Genomic DNA, 16,348 nt, shown 5'->3' with positions numbered 1-16,348 from the left:
TTTCGAGAAAAGTACATCAAATTCTTACATCTTTTCCTTTTAATCTATGAATTTAAAGTAATCTAGTTGTTGTGCGTTAAAATATGCCACCACAGCGTCTTTTATTCACACTGATCAGATTATACGCTGTACTTATCATTATATTAGTACATACAAGACGTAGCATTACAAAGTAATGACTGTTTGCGTGAATGAAAACCACTGTGTAATAGGAGATCGGAGTCATTGCCGGGTAATGCAGGCATGTTAGTAGGGAGTCATAGAGGCGCATGTAACTTTACTCCGTACTGTCAGAGTGTAAACGTTTGATTGTGCCGGTTGCAGGAATGCGGGACTGATTCCCTGAGCTGGAGAGTGTGTGGCTCATAGTGGCAGAGGTGACTATCACTCTGAACAACAGTCATTCAACTGGAAACACACCCTGCTTCATGTACTATCTGGGCCAGTACAATCGTTATAGACAATAGTCTTATCATTCTCTGAATATTCCAGACAATTAGGCTTTTACCCTAAGAATGTCGAGCATACAATAAGAATAATGACATATACAATAACAATGGTAAGACTTAGAATATAAATGACACGACACTGAATAACAATATCAGAGATACAATAACAATAACGAAATATAGAATAACAATAATGACTTTTACCATAAGAATATCGAACATACAATTAGAATAACGACATATACAATAACAATAGCAAATTTTGAATATGAATGACACGACATTGAATAACAATAGCAAACATACAATAATAACAACATACATATATAATTTAGCAACGTTTGACATGCCATAGCTTGTCATTTATGTCATTCGTTTGCCCCAACGAATGTGAGTTATATCAGACTGAGGTTGTGTGACTGAAAATGAAAGGACATTTGGCCAGAAATAACTTTCCGTTCAAACGTAAAAGAACCATATCCTCCTTTTCACGACTCGAGTGCACTTATCACGCTCTGTTACTAGAACTAGCGTAAGGACCACATTGACGATAAGATTGAAAAGTAGTTGTAGCGCATTGACGGTGTTCAAAATGATGAGATGGCACCTGTTGTAAACCCCTTTATTAAAGCAGGCGACAATGACAGTGACGGTGAAATTATCGAAGACGGGTCAGACAAACAACTGACGGTGATACCTTTTCAGATAGATAAATGTAGGGACATTGTTAGTGGGGGAGACGTTGGGGATAAGGAGTTGAATGTTGTTAGTATGGTTTGTGGATAATGTAAGTTGAGAAAGCCAGGTGTGTGCGATAAGGGCTATACAGAGCGATTTTGTGACGTACGATGATATACGAGCTATTCTTTTTAAACTAAAATTCGTTAAAGTGTTACATGCATCTATGTAAGTTAAAATATGTATATTTAAGTTATTTTGTTGTCTTATAAGAGCATACCATTTTTAATATGGAGACCATAGGATCGACCCCAAAGATTCTTTAAATGGTAAATGTCTGAGGCCATTTGCTACCATTCGCATTCTTGTGGAAGGAGTGAGTTATTGAAAATAAAGAAGTACCGGTAAGCTACCCAGGAATATTGTTTAGATTAAATAATGATAATCTGCTGACACAACATTGTTTCATTTCACAATTGACCGCATAATATATTTAATATTGACATTTTTCCATGCAAATATTGTGACAAATACTCTGTTCACATTTTAAAAATGTGTTTCAAATCTTTATCAAACATTTTATAAAAGAAGAAAATTATATTAAATGCAACTGTAATTATGATAACAAATAAATCAGTCGTGAAATATTTACATTTAGAAAGAATCTATACGTATCTTAGGTAATCGAACCGTAAAATGTTAACCAACTAAGATCTTCTGAAGCATCGTTGTATATTTTACCAATATCTTTTTAACCTTACTTTGCGCATATTATGGAAATTGCATATATTTGCAACCTTATGGTTTTAATTACATATCAAAATTTCTACTCATTTTTATCCTGAATTTCTATACTTTCATGTTAAACTTACAAATCATCCCAATCTTCTAAAGCCAAATGGCTACACTTATTTTGTGGTTTTAGTGCATATGAATTTTGGCGGAATATTGTTCTTCTAATATACGATAGAATAACAATAATACTGCTCGCAAATTTAGTACATTTATGTGAATTTTTAACTTACATAAAAAGGATAAGAACGTTTACCGCATAACAGAATACTTGAGTTTATAAAAAATTTGTTTATTAACATGATCTTGTTTTAAGAACATACTAAATTACAAAACATGCACTTACGTTAATTAAGAGAGACTGACATGATAATGAGTGTGGCTGTAGAAAGAGAAGTGCATTTACAAAGAAAACAAATATATTTTATCATGAAACAGTTTGACAAACGTCCGTCAGTGGAAAACAGTAACAGATGACGTTTTGCATAAAAATGTAAATGTTACATTAAATGCACGCGTAATTTTATTTACAAATGATTTATATTGATGAACATTTTAAACATATTTATCAGATAAAAAGCGGAAATCAGTCGTTGTAGAGTCTGCTATATTGCCAAATGACACTTGGTTCATTACCATCCAGATGGATACAACTCATGTTGGTTTGGCTGTTTATGAAATGCTTGCCTAGTCAACAACACTAAATAACGAATGTGAGATAAAATACATATAAAATTGATACGAATAATAAATACAATCTTTTTAATTAATTTTCTCTTACCAAGAACAGCGAACAAAATATGTAGATTTTGTGCAAATAACCTAAATTCTTTTGTTTAAATTAATTCAATCTAGACTACAAGAAAATCCAGTGTGAGCATAGGAGAGAATGAAAATTGATTTTTAGAATTAAGTAGTTCGAAATGTTTATCCAATCTTACACTATAAATATCAAATGGTATACAAGTGCCCTTAAGGTCCGGAATATATTTAAATCGTATCGGTTCCTTTAAGGCACTTCTTAAATTGCAATTGCTCAATAATGTCCTCGGTGAATAATAAAATGCTTCTTTGATCCATCTGTTTTCCCCATAGTTCTCTTCGTTGGTTTAATTCATATTAATTAATGTTATTGTATGCAGAGAGGCACATTTATCTTCATTATAGAGACATCTATGTTTCGTTCCGTTATACACACTTTCGTATTTCTTGACGTAAACATAGTAGAGAATTATGTAGATCGCCTTATTATAAAACACATACGTAGTCTTGACAGCTCCAGAAAAGGAGAGGGTTGATCTGTACAAAAAGAAACACAATTTTTATGATTTCAGTCACGTAGTCATTTATTGTTTCTACATTGTTTGTTAACAGAAACAAATATAGACAATTGCAGGAGGGGGCAGCTAGAAGTTTATACTTTTTTCTTGACATTAAAAGAAAATGTCAATAATCAATACTTTTATAAATTATAAAACGGGAAACAGTGAAAATATCTTAGAGCTGTAGATATATCCCTCAACAGCAATTGATAAAGAGCACCTTTGTTCAGAAAAAGAACTGATGAAATTAACTCATTAATCTATTCAGGATAAATGACACCACATATAAAATACACACCAGTTATAAGACATAGTTTAATACAAAAATGTACATTCGTAATTCTATCTTAAAAATGAACGTTTTGTTCACAAATTAAAATCAACTCTTTCCTGTGTTTCGTTTCCAAAGTCAATACGATGTTTGACAGGGCCTAGACGTGTAATTATTTAGGTAATTTGGGATCATGGAGCCCATCAATTTAACAAAATGCTTAAACTTATGCTAGAACGCTGAAAGATGTTGCACTCATAAACAGAGTTTGCTCTTACTTTGATTGATTACGCTTCATCCATTAGATGTTTTTCATAACAAATAATATTCACGCAAACACATACTCAATATCATATGAGGAATACATTTTATAGAAAACGAAATGAAACAATTACTTATTTGGCCAAACGTGAACACTAATATTTAGTTTTAGTCTTCATTACATATGACGTTTGTAGTAAAAATACACGTACTTGTTTCATTTGATATATAATGTAATGTTCACATTGTAAAAAAGGCACAATAAGGAACACTGAATCATTATTTCCGTTATTTGCAAATGAAAAAAATAATTAAATACATTCGTTATTGGCCTAAGAGGTGTTATCTTATACCAATGTTATTAAGTTAATTTAAATTATGAATGTTTTTTTTTAAACTTTTTTATTTCACACACAAAGTATATTGAAAGCTATACAATGTACCAGGAAACTTAATGTGTTGTCTTAGATGTGCGGTAAAGTGGAACGACCCACGTCCATGTTTAGCTCTAGTTTGTACTCTTTCAAACCATGAAGGGTCCCGATCTAGGTGTTACTGAATGCCTAGACTTATCATGCTGTATATGTCGTGATACTTCTATAGTCTTCTATATTCACTAAAACGAGCACATTTGGGACAACACATTAACATCGCTCAACATTTCGGGCAGTGTTAGTTAGTTTGCTGATGACGCCTATAGTGCACAGACGAGAGCTTCCATGTATAGCTTTCAATATATTTATTTGTGAAACAGAAAAGTTTAAATAACATTCTGAAATATGAACAATACCACACAGTTGAATTTCTATCAAAAATACAAAGATTAATTTAAAAGGTCATACGTTTTCAATTCAGATATATAACTGCAATACAAACCGTACCTGACGTCAACGTACTGATACTTCATTTAACGATATCATGAAATCAAATCAATTTACAATGACTATTTTGCAATTTACACAGACGGTTCAAAAGATGAATCAAAGGTTGGCTGTGCTGCTGTCAGCCTCCTTCATCAATCAAAATTACGTTTGCCAAATAATGCAACAATATTTTCAGCCGAGGCCAAAGCTATTGATTTAGCTCTAAATTTTATATCAAAAAATAGTGCAGAAAAAATTATTATCTTTTCCGTCTCGCTTTCTGTTTTACAGTTAATTCATAACCGAAATATGGAAACTCCATTCATTCAAAATATTCTTCTCAGGCTTCATGAACTATTTTTAAAAAAGTTTATCATATTTTGTTGGATTCCTAGTCATGTTGGTATTCATGGAAACGAGGATGCTGATATTGCAGCAAAGAAATCCCTTTCATTATCACAGTCTAATTTGAAATTACCACATACCGATTTTAGGCCTAATATAAACAAATACATTTTATCTAAATTGCAGTCGTCATGGAACAGTGCTTCATTCAATAAACTTCATGATATCAAACCTACTCTAGGGGAATGGCACCAAGGGAACAGATCTGTTCGCAGGGAGGAAGTTGTTCTTTCTCGCTGTCGAATAGGTCATACCCGTTTGACTCACTCTTACCTTTTGAATAAAGAAGATCAACCCGAATGTGTACCATGTCAAACACCGCTAACTATTAAACACATTTTAATCGACTGTGTGGACTTTGCTACACAACGCAGTACATATTATGACGTTCAATCTTTGGGAGAATTATTTGACAACGTTTCAGTCATAACTATTTTATCGTTTTTAAAGCAGATAGGAATATATCAAAAAATCTAACATTTCTTATTTTTATTTACATCTTGCAATATTATTATGTTTGCAGCTGATATTTTAACACACACGTACATTCATTTTTACATTACTGTTTTTAGATATGCTTTACATTTTTACATGGATCCTTTTATCAATGTTTTACATTATTCATAGTGTTCTTTACATTTTTACATGACTGTTTTTATGTATGCTTTACATTTTTACATCAATGTTTAGGCTTTACAGTTGGCGTTTGCAATATGACTTCTTCTCGGCGATATATGACCCTTTTGTGTCGGTTCGCCGTAAAACCCAACTCACTCACTCACTCGTTAGGTGAAACAAACATGAACGGTATCATGCATTTCCACTACCTTCCATGAATAGGCTCAATCAAACCGACCATGCAACATTTTCGTTTCTTTCGTGTTGAACGGCTTGTGGAGTTTCCAATTTTTCTATTTCTTCATAATTATCATGAAGAACTCTCACAGATTTTAATGCTTTCTTTTAGACTTCTTTTAGAGTTTTCACAACCTCGCGATCAGCCCCCAGTCTGTATTAAAATTACCTTTAAAATATTCAATGACTTCAAGCATTTAAGATTATTAAATGTGGTTTATATGAAAAAAGTCTAATATTATACCATGAATAATTTCTTCGTCAACAACGGGTATTTTTGTTTCATCCAGTAAAAGCTCAGGATCACAGTGTTGTTTCCGCAGTTGAACAAACATACCGAGACTTTAATTGGAAATTTTTCTTTCAAAGCAGATTATGATTTTCAGAATTCTAGTGTGTTACATCTGATGAAAAAAGAAAAAGAACGATTATCAAGTCATTTTTCTGTTATAAATTTTACTATTCATTATTAATTAAGTGTTATTTAATTTCTGATAATAACTAAATTTTGACCTGGAAAACCGTTCTTTTTGCGACATATCGACTGAAGTTGGACGCTTTAAACGCGTTGTTTTATATTTACATGTACATGTAATACTTTAATGTAATACTTATACAAATAAATCATGGAAAACTAACAAAACATGTTCAACAGTACAAGTAAAGAAGAGAACATTATCATCCACAAATATATTTCAAACGTAATGTATAATAACTTAATTGTAGAAAGCGCGCGTTGAGATTCGTATTTAGTCTACTCAACAACATTTCTCAGATTAGTACAAATTGCGTCAAAACATCTGTCTGCATTTAGTCTCAGAATTGTAAGTGGATTCACAACATACGTACTAGACTTAGTTTTTGAATCGTTTTCATTTTTCTGTTTATAAAAAGCAACGCATACAATTCTTTATTATACATTCGCCTGTTCGTTAACTAGGCAAGGTAATGATACCTAAATGCCGAGGAAATGTATGTACAATCTGTATTTCACTTTTATTTATTATGATGATTCATTAATTTCGTTCCCAATTATATAGAATGAGTCCTGATGTAATTTATCTTGGCAATGCATATTATCATCATAAAATCTAAACTCCAGTTAAACTGTCATGTCCATGTAAAATGAAGTTTAAGATTAGAAATAAAATGGTAAAATAATATTCTCTAAAGTGTACATTACATTTCAAAGTGAAATGGTATATGTGCATCATAATTGCAAACGTCTAGCATTAATTCAGCGGCTTTTGTTTAAATGGAAATAAATGAGAAGGACGTGTGCCAATGAAGCAATTAGCTGCTGTTACACTAATGGAATTGAGTTTTTAAACTCGTCTAAACTCAGGATTTTGTAGCCTTCTGGCTTTTGAACATTTAATTAATGTGCAGTCATGAATATTTCCATGTTTGTTGGCATGCAATAGCTACTCAAAAGAACTGAAAATATTTACAAATGCTTTGTTTTATTGTAGACGATAAGACTGAATGTTAAAGCAGGTGTACAAATATCGTCTAATTTAGTAATATATCATTTGTATGGACTTTCATTTATAAATAAGCTGAATGTATCTAAATTGTATAATCAAGTCATATGATGACCCGCCTCGGTAGCCTACTGGTAGAGCGCCCGCTTCGAGTGCGGGAGGTCTTGGCTTCGATCCTCGGTCGCGTCAAACCAAAGACGTAAAAATAATACTAGTAGCTTCTTGCTCGGCGCTCAGCGTTACGACGATAGTGCTAGCACTGGTATAATGGAGGAGTATCATGTCACGTGTCTACGGCTTCATATTCCAGCACTCAAGTTGAGCATTGTGCTCATTGTTACATGTAGACACCGTCGTTTATAATATGACTAAAAATGTTGAAAAAGACACTAAACCCGAACATACACACCTGAAAAAATGACTCGTTTATTCCATTCATTTTGAATTACCTTATTTTTTTCATTGTACATACATAGTCACATATTGTTTTTTTTATTTTAAACCCTTTGTTCTTATCATTGCTGTATGCTTTTTCTGAGTACAAATTACTCCATTAAATCTTTTTACAACCGGCAATGCAATATGATAGTTTTATCATTAAACGCCATTGAAGAATCCACCAGGAAAATAAAGACTTTTAATTTGTTTTCAAGATGTCTTTAACGTTTGACAAAAACTCTGCTTTTGTATACAAATGTGTGATACCTATTAGGTTTCTTTACCGACACACGCTGATACGAAAATGTAGATAAATTTTCAAGATATCAACGGAGCTGCAGTTCTGCAAAAATAATAAATACAGTCATTGTGTACTTGAGCGCATTGAAAACATGCAACGACGGGCAGTTACCTGACAAGTGCTTTTGGCAAGTGAATGTCAATCTTCCTACACGAATCAGAGGTGGAGGAAAAATTATTTAAGTCAAATGTCTATAATCAAATCGCCAAGGAAACATCTATTTATTGATGTATCCACTTAAGAAATCAACTTTTACAAAACTTAAAACTTTATCATTATTGAGAAATAATAGAAAATAAAAAACAAAGTAATGAAAACAGACATATACAACAGAAAAGGGGCAGTAGTTTGAGTATTTGAACTTTCAAAACTTATGATGTTTTATGAGACAAAAGATTACACCAAAAATTCCAAGTTGAAAAAGGGGTATAACTTTGTGAAAAAGCAAAACAAAATTATAGAACCCATTTTTGCAGGTCACATCACAACATGTACAGTGAACGAGAGCTTTTCAATTTGTTAAATGATTCCAATGTTGTGTCCGTTTTCCAGACAGAAACACGAACATTGCATCGTCATTTATTTCCACTTGTGTATTCCTAGTTTTGTCGCAATATCGTTGTATATTATATTCCGACTATATACCAGACGGACATCTGTTCATCATTTAACACAATGTCATTGTCCTATGCATACGTTATGTGTTATTTCCAGCTTCAGTTTCATCTGATCATCGTGATACAGAGTTTACCCATTCATCTGACGTAAGATTTTATCAACGGACACTCAAGTCACTGCAAATTGTTCTACAAATACCTGCAATGATAAAGAAAGCAATAACATACGCAGAAAAAAAATATTTAAACAAAGGAGCAAGCAAAAATCAAACGAAAATACTACATTTTAATTAAGAGTTTATTAACCATATACAGTTCTGATGTGATGTTAATATGAACTCTTAGTCAGTACAGGGATATTCGCAGAATATCAAGTGTTGCAACATTAGATTAATCACGGGCTTATAAAAAGCTTTACTTGAAATCTGCCACTGCAGTAATAACATCGTAATTTTACATTAACGTTAGCCTCACTCCATAAAAGTGGTCGACTTTTCTAATTGTTTACAAAATGGACAACAAAAATGAAAGGTATTCAAGCATCAGACAGTCGCAGAGTTTCATAGTGAATTGTCATTCGTTAAATAAACTTTTCACTAACATTTGACATTGGTTTTACAAAATGGCGCGTTTAAGGATACTGTGGACATATGAAATGTTATACAACACTTTGGTATCCTCTATGGACAACTTTTATTATCACCATTGGTTAAATCTATGAATGTCATTACATTAAGAGTACTATTGTGATTGAAATTCGCATTCATGTACAATATATATTTAGATAGTAAACAGAAGGAGTAATCGTAAACAATGAAAGTTTAGAATTCATTATTGCTGTACAATTAATTGATCAACGTGGAGAAAGTATCACTGTTGTCTCAAATTATCAACACTTGGTTGCAGTTTTTAAAATAATACATTGATTATAAGTTACTGTAGATGATTGTTTGGATGTACTGTGCAAACCTATCTTCTAAATACAGAAATTGTGTGTGCTCTATGCGATGTTACGCCAAGTTTTATCATTTATCCCTATTATCGATTTAATACGCGAATCCTAAACGAATATGTTTGCGTTACAAGTTCCAAATGGACGTTCACTTCTGTTTGCACTGGTGGTCGTTAATTAAGGTTGATTACAAATGATTTATTTCTTATCAATTTGTACATTACAGGCTTGAATCAGTCATTGCAATAAACATTATATAAAATATGTTGACATATTTGTATCTCAACTAACTGTGAATACGTCATTATATGAAATTGTTCCTTGTTGATTAGAATATCGCGTTTTCTATTTGACTATTTCTTTTATATAACTTCCAGTTTGCATTCGTTTGTACGTTATAGTCTCATTTCATTGTACGTACTTTATTGACATTCATTGGCGGAACTGCTCTCGTATTACTTGCCAAACAATATGTTGATGTTTTCCGACTCGTAATGGAAACGGGTTAACATACAGTCGGAAAATTATTTAATGAGATTACAGCAGAAAAATAGATTAAGGTGAATGAAACAGTTTAGACTTCAGAACCAGACATCTAAGTGTTCGTATACTTTTTTGGTAAGATACCAGATGTAACGCGTCCGTTTCATATATTATATTATTGTAATTTGTGTACTGCAAGTAATTTGAATAATGATAATATGATCATTTTGAATATGTGAAGATCCGATGTTTTATATATACGAGACTAAGCATTAGGTTCAAATAGGTAATTTATCCGTCTATATTTACTCCTTCCACGTGCCTAATTATTGTTCGATATAAATGTGATGATTGATGTTGCATTCGTACATCATAGATGTGTCGTTTTTTTTTGTGTATGACATATCATATTGCCGTACCGCAAAAGCTAGTCTGGTTGACTCACATGCTCAAATATAGGGTCCTTTTAAGGAAGGCTGTGTAAATCTATTTCCGTTTTCAATGCTAAATGAATACAGGGAGGATACAATAATTTTACTTTATTTTGATAATTAACGTTCCATTAATTATTTAGCCCACTGGTTTTCTGATATTTCCGACTGACGCCACATTGTATATGTGTTTTATAAAACCTGATATTTGGAGTTTTGTTTGGGTCTATATGTTGTGCTTAACGATACTATCATTATTTTTGTTTGGAAGAACATAAATATATATAATTATAGTTCTGTTCTTTTTATATTTGACTTGTTAATAAATGGATTCACATATCTTATTACTCTCGAACTTTGACATATGGCCGTTCACACACCTCAAGTCTTTGCTGAGATCTGCTGCAAATAGTATCACATACATGTATAATCAAACCATGATTAGGAAAAGTAACTGTAGTGTGATTTCCTATTTGCTCTTCGTTGAAATATAAGATTGTCTCAGAATAGATGATTTATTTTTCCTTTTATATATGATTTTAATCAGTTGAATAATTACCGCCTGACGAGACTCGTATCTTATTACAGGTGAGCTGTTGACTTCTCTCTTTTTGTAATTTATTCTTATTAAGTTTATGAGGTTTTTCATAAACAAACACCATCGACTGACGTCAAACTATCCATTATAGGAATGAAATGCACATAATGGTAATGAAACATTTCATGTAGTCTTTAATTAATGACGACAGCATTGTTTATGCGCTATGAAACATGTAATGTATTTACAAATGCCCGAAATCAAGATTTTTGACAACAAGGTTATGTGGTATTTAAATACATAAAATTAAAATAAAAATGTTTTATTCAAGCCCAGTATTGAACGAATGTAAATAAAATGAACTATTACTCGTTATTCGCTATGGTATTTCTGTTTCTAGGATCCTGATGCCGCTTACAATGACTTTAGTCTGCTACTGTTGAATTTTGATATACAAACATGATCTTACTCGACAAAAATATGTTATTTGGTGTAAAGTACACGGCAACTGTAATTACATTTAACATTGTCATTTTAACATTTGTTTAAAATTAAAAGGTAAGTGTACATTTTCTGAAAGCATATGACACAGAAAACACAGCCAGTCTAAGAGCCATTCATTGCAAAGTAGACCCGAAACAAGTACAAACAGAACAGTAATGATATATCAGACGGGTTGCTTCAAAAATCCAGAAAGCAGTAAATTTTAATTATTTTAGGCATAACACAAAACAGCGTGTAAGCAATAGCACTTTATTCCAGGTCAACGTCTCAACATACAAAAAAGTTACACCAAATGGTGTCGAATAAAATTGTTACTATATCAATATTATATTATATAAAGTGGTGAAAAGGCCGCATGATAACAGTCCCACTGGCTGACGAGCAAGCAAGCGCATGTTTTTATCAATAAATTGACTAAAATAGTAACTACAGACTGCGGACTTGTGAAACTAGGAATTACGCTACGTAGTAATGAGCAAAACCTAGTTCACGCTGTAAATGGACCTATTTATTAACCGACATAGCGGTAACACACTGAAAACTGACCTAGCTTTTAACAGACGGCCTAGCGGTTAACAGACTTTAAATCGACCTAGCGGTTAACACACTTTAACCGAAATAGCTGTTAACACACTTTAATCCGACCTAGCGGTTAACACACTTTAACCGACCTAGCGGTTAACACACTTTTAACCGACCTAGCGGTTAACACACTTTAACTGACCTAGCGGTTAACACACTAAAGTGTTAACAGAGCTAGCGGTTAACATCACATAAACAACAGACAAGCAACCAATGGTTCGATATACTGTCAACCGACTCAGCGGAATACATCATTATAACAATATCATACAACCATCGAAAGATTGTAACATTAAATCTGACTTATATACTACAAGAACATGCGCCTGCATGCTCGCCCAGTCAATAGAATTTTCCGCCACAATAAAAAAAATTATTCCCTCAAAATTCTGATGACTACTACTACAAGCCTAATTTAAGTTTTCTTAGAAACTTACAGTGCTTGACGTATCCTTATGACTTAGTAGTAATGCTAATATCCAGGTTATTTCACACGACGATGACTATTACATCTTTCATCTTGCATCATCAAGTTCTCGCCCTTAGGGCAAAGTCAGCTATGTTGCCCATTTACTTGAACCTATATTAACTGTTTTTATACCCGTTACATTTTTTTCGATTGATACTAATGGACGTAAACTGACATAGTGACAAGATATAATTACCGCATAAATGAGGCCTTGAATGATATTTCTTGCGCTCTATTTCTGCTGTAATTTTGTGTTACTGATAAAGTTAAAATAAAGCAATGATTCAGTAATTTCTGTAAATTAATACTCTTTAATCACTATTATTATTTTTGTTCACTAGAATATCTACTATTGCCGACCAATATATATATATTTATTGCTAAAATTGGTTTGCCAAACTATAATCTGTTTCGGGAATATTCGCATCCGTCGAGAATATGATTTTAATCATACTTAGTTTAAATATTTTAATTGGTAAACTGACTGATATTTTGCATGTTTGCAACAATGGATTAATGAATTTTATCCTTAAAAGCTTTACCTTTTTTAAAAATTATATATTATCTACGATGCTGCGGAAACTACAGGTATCAGTTTGTTCTTTGCACATTCATCCCCATTAAATGTGAACCAGGCTTAAAAAAGGCACTTAAAATTGATTTTGCAAGTAATAGTATCCCTCTTTCAGTATATAACTAAGATATTGGTACCATGATAAATACAGTTGTAATACCTTAGTAGTTGAGCATCTTTGCATTGTAATAAAATCGAACCGCTTTATTCCCATATAAAGTTTATTACCATAATGCAACCGTCTTAAAGCCAAGTATAGTTTGACAATTTAACACGAATTTCTGAAAGAAAACTTTTAAAAATATTTCAGCTGAAATATATATGTAACCATAATAAGTTTTATCCCACTTTTCCATCCAATCATGTGCAACCAATTTCCAGTGTTTTACGATATGTTGTCATGAAGAGTGTTTTGCCTTAAGTAAATTTGTTTATATTCAATAAACATGCTTATATAAAATGCACCTATATTGAGCTAATTTGAAACATGCAAACAATAGGAAAGCCTTTTCAAACTCCACTGTATAATAAAATCCGGCTTCTTCCTGCTTTTATTTATAAATTATATAAAAACTGATCTGAGCTACTGCTTAATTAAACCACGGCAACCAACATGGCAGTCATAATATTATACGCTCTGTAGCTCTAAAAATATCTACAAATGAAACATTAGAACTAAGCGATCATGCTTAATATTAATTTAGGAATTTGGCTTAATAACTGCTGACAAAATTACAAACATAACTTTAAGAACTGCATGTTAACATGCAATAACTAATCTCTTAAAGTGTTCATACGTAAATGCATGTACGCAATACAATCCCTTCTTTTCTAGAGACCGATTGCAATGTTTAGAGTGTACAAATACTGACCTCAAATAAAATTTATCTACTGTAATAAATTAATCAGGGTGCATGTACCACGTGACTTTTTCGCTAATCTGGGGGGCCAAAAAGATGGCGGATGCCTCGATAAAGGTAACATTTTCTTTAATATCTTTTCACCAACCTTTTCAAATAAAAGGAAACATAGATGAGTGCCGTCTCATATGAAAATCCAACACTCGGTTACAAGTTTTCTGTTTCAAAGTACGCTCGTTTTCTCTAAAAGTGCAACCGCGCATCTGAAGTGAACAAATTTGATGATGTTAAGACGGGGGACCATTTCGAAAATTCAATAGATTAACCCTTTAAAAGGCCGTAAAAGACTACTTTGCGATACGGATATATGTACGAGTATTGTCTTGACATATACACTTGAAGAAATTACAAATTAAGAGCCTTCAATAGCTTCTGAGGCCAGATTTATCCAATTGCTAAGCAGGGGTCCGTTTTTCTTGATGCTAAGACGGGGGCGTGATTTCTTTATATTTAACGGAGTCGAAGCATTTCTTTTCTTAAATCCTTCCGCCTTTTTGCGCAACTATATTACCTTTTGTCTTCTTGAAATAGCAATAACCATGGCCTTGTTTACACATCGTAAACATACATTATGTTGGTTATTTTAAACAAGCAAAGCGCTGTGAAAATAAAAATTAATTTCAGAATATGAAAAGATAGCAACAAAGAGTAAAATACCATATCTAGATCAATCTTGTGACAAATACTGTAAATTGTTGAAAAAGCAACTGTACCGGTATTAATTCTGAGCATCAGTAACAGTTGTCAAAAGAAATCAAAAATGGTACTGTTTATGTTGGTCATGAAATGTACCAGTATATGTATTTCCAGATAACTTATTTTAAGACATTTTGTTCGGAATGTGTTTTTTTTTGTTTCAAAATCAATATTAAATATTTTTATAATTGTACTCGCATATACATTTCAGACACATGTGTGCCAGGAATGTGGCAAAGATTATTCTTCAAGAAAAAGCCTTCTACGACATGAAAGAGGACACAGAAACATGGGCCCATACAAATGCTGCGGGCAGTCTTTCCCGGTGAGAGTAATAACATTATTTTATTACGATCCCCTATCGGCCTATATTAAGCATTTCACATGTTACTTATCTAAATTTGTATTTACCATAAGGTGGGTTACTTTCAATCTTTCACAGCTAATATGCCATGATTTGCAGGAGATCTTAAAGGGCGAATATTTTGGTCATGTATTTCAATGGCCCTTGATCATGCCCATACAGAATGCTTTGGTGTCAAACTTCTCAACAAAAATAAATTGAAATAATTCGGAATATTTACAAATGATTAATTATGATTTACCGAAGATAGCGCTTTTTTCCTTTAGTTCTATTGTTCCTTAATTTTAAGTGAGGAATGCCGTTAAAGAGAATTCTGTCTGCGATAACCGATACTCATTTCTTTTGTCGATCGAAAAGGAATTTAATTCATGTTCTGTGTCATTTGCTTTGCAACAAGTTATTGAGAAACTATGTAAGGTCAACGTTTTTGCGTACACTCTAAGATAATAGTACTTTACTCACAGCTTATTTAGTAACGTTCCGTTTCTTTTACTTTTAGTATAACCACATTGATATTATGTTCATAATTTTTTCAGGATGTCGATCACTTCCGACGACACAGAGCGAGCAAACACCAAGGGCCGAAAAGCTACCCTTGTACTTATTGTGGCAAATCTTTTGTCACACAGCATGAGGCAAAAGCTCATGAAAGACGAGAGGAAAATCCAGCCATGCATATGTGTGACACTTGTAACATGTTCTTTCCACGGCAGTTTCAGCTTCAGGAACATATGGCAACCCACTCAAGTGAACACAAGTACATGTGTAATTGTGGCAAGATATATAAGCATAAATCCAGCCTGTCCCGACACAGGAAATGTCACACAAAGAACTGATCAGTAAAGTCTTCTATTCGGATAACTATGAAAGAAAAACACAATGCTTTTATGAATCACTTATCTTTAGTTCAAAATCTTTATAGAAAAGACTATAAAAGTTATTAATATGTTATAAATACATTGTACATGCTACTTTTTTAAAATCTTTATTTGAGGCTAGACAAGCCAAAAAGAAAAAAAACCATGTCTGCATGTTTCTTCTTAGTCGCACTAAGTAACTGTCATTAGAATGCAATCTGAAACAAAGTTAATATCTTGAT

General features: G+C 32.6%; 1 protein-coding gene across 1 annotated transcript; it reads left to right on the top strand.

The window, feature by feature from the left end:
- Nucleotides 1–1,049: 1,049 nt before the first annotated feature.
- LOC128558296 (zinc finger protein 8-like) lies at nucleotides 1,050–16,085 on the top strand. The gene is made up of 3 exons (XM_053547219.1): nucleotides 1,050–1,223; nucleotides 15,097–15,216; nucleotides 15,786–16,085. Exons 1-3 carry the CDS (start codon nucleotides 1,050–1,052, stop codon nucleotides 16,083–16,085), a joined length of 594 nt encoding a protein of 197 aa, XP_053403194.1.
- Nucleotides 16,086–16,348: the final 263 nt, after the last annotated feature.

Source organism: Mercenaria mercenaria, chromosome 7 (genome assembly GCF_021730395.1).
Source record: "Mercenaria mercenaria strain notata chromosome 7, MADL_Memer_1, whole genome shotgun sequence".
Classification (NCBI taxonomy): Eukaryota; Metazoa; Mollusca; class Bivalvia; order Venerida; family Veneridae; genus Mercenaria; species Mercenaria mercenaria.
This window is presented reverse-complemented; position numbering and strand designations above follow the sequence as displayed.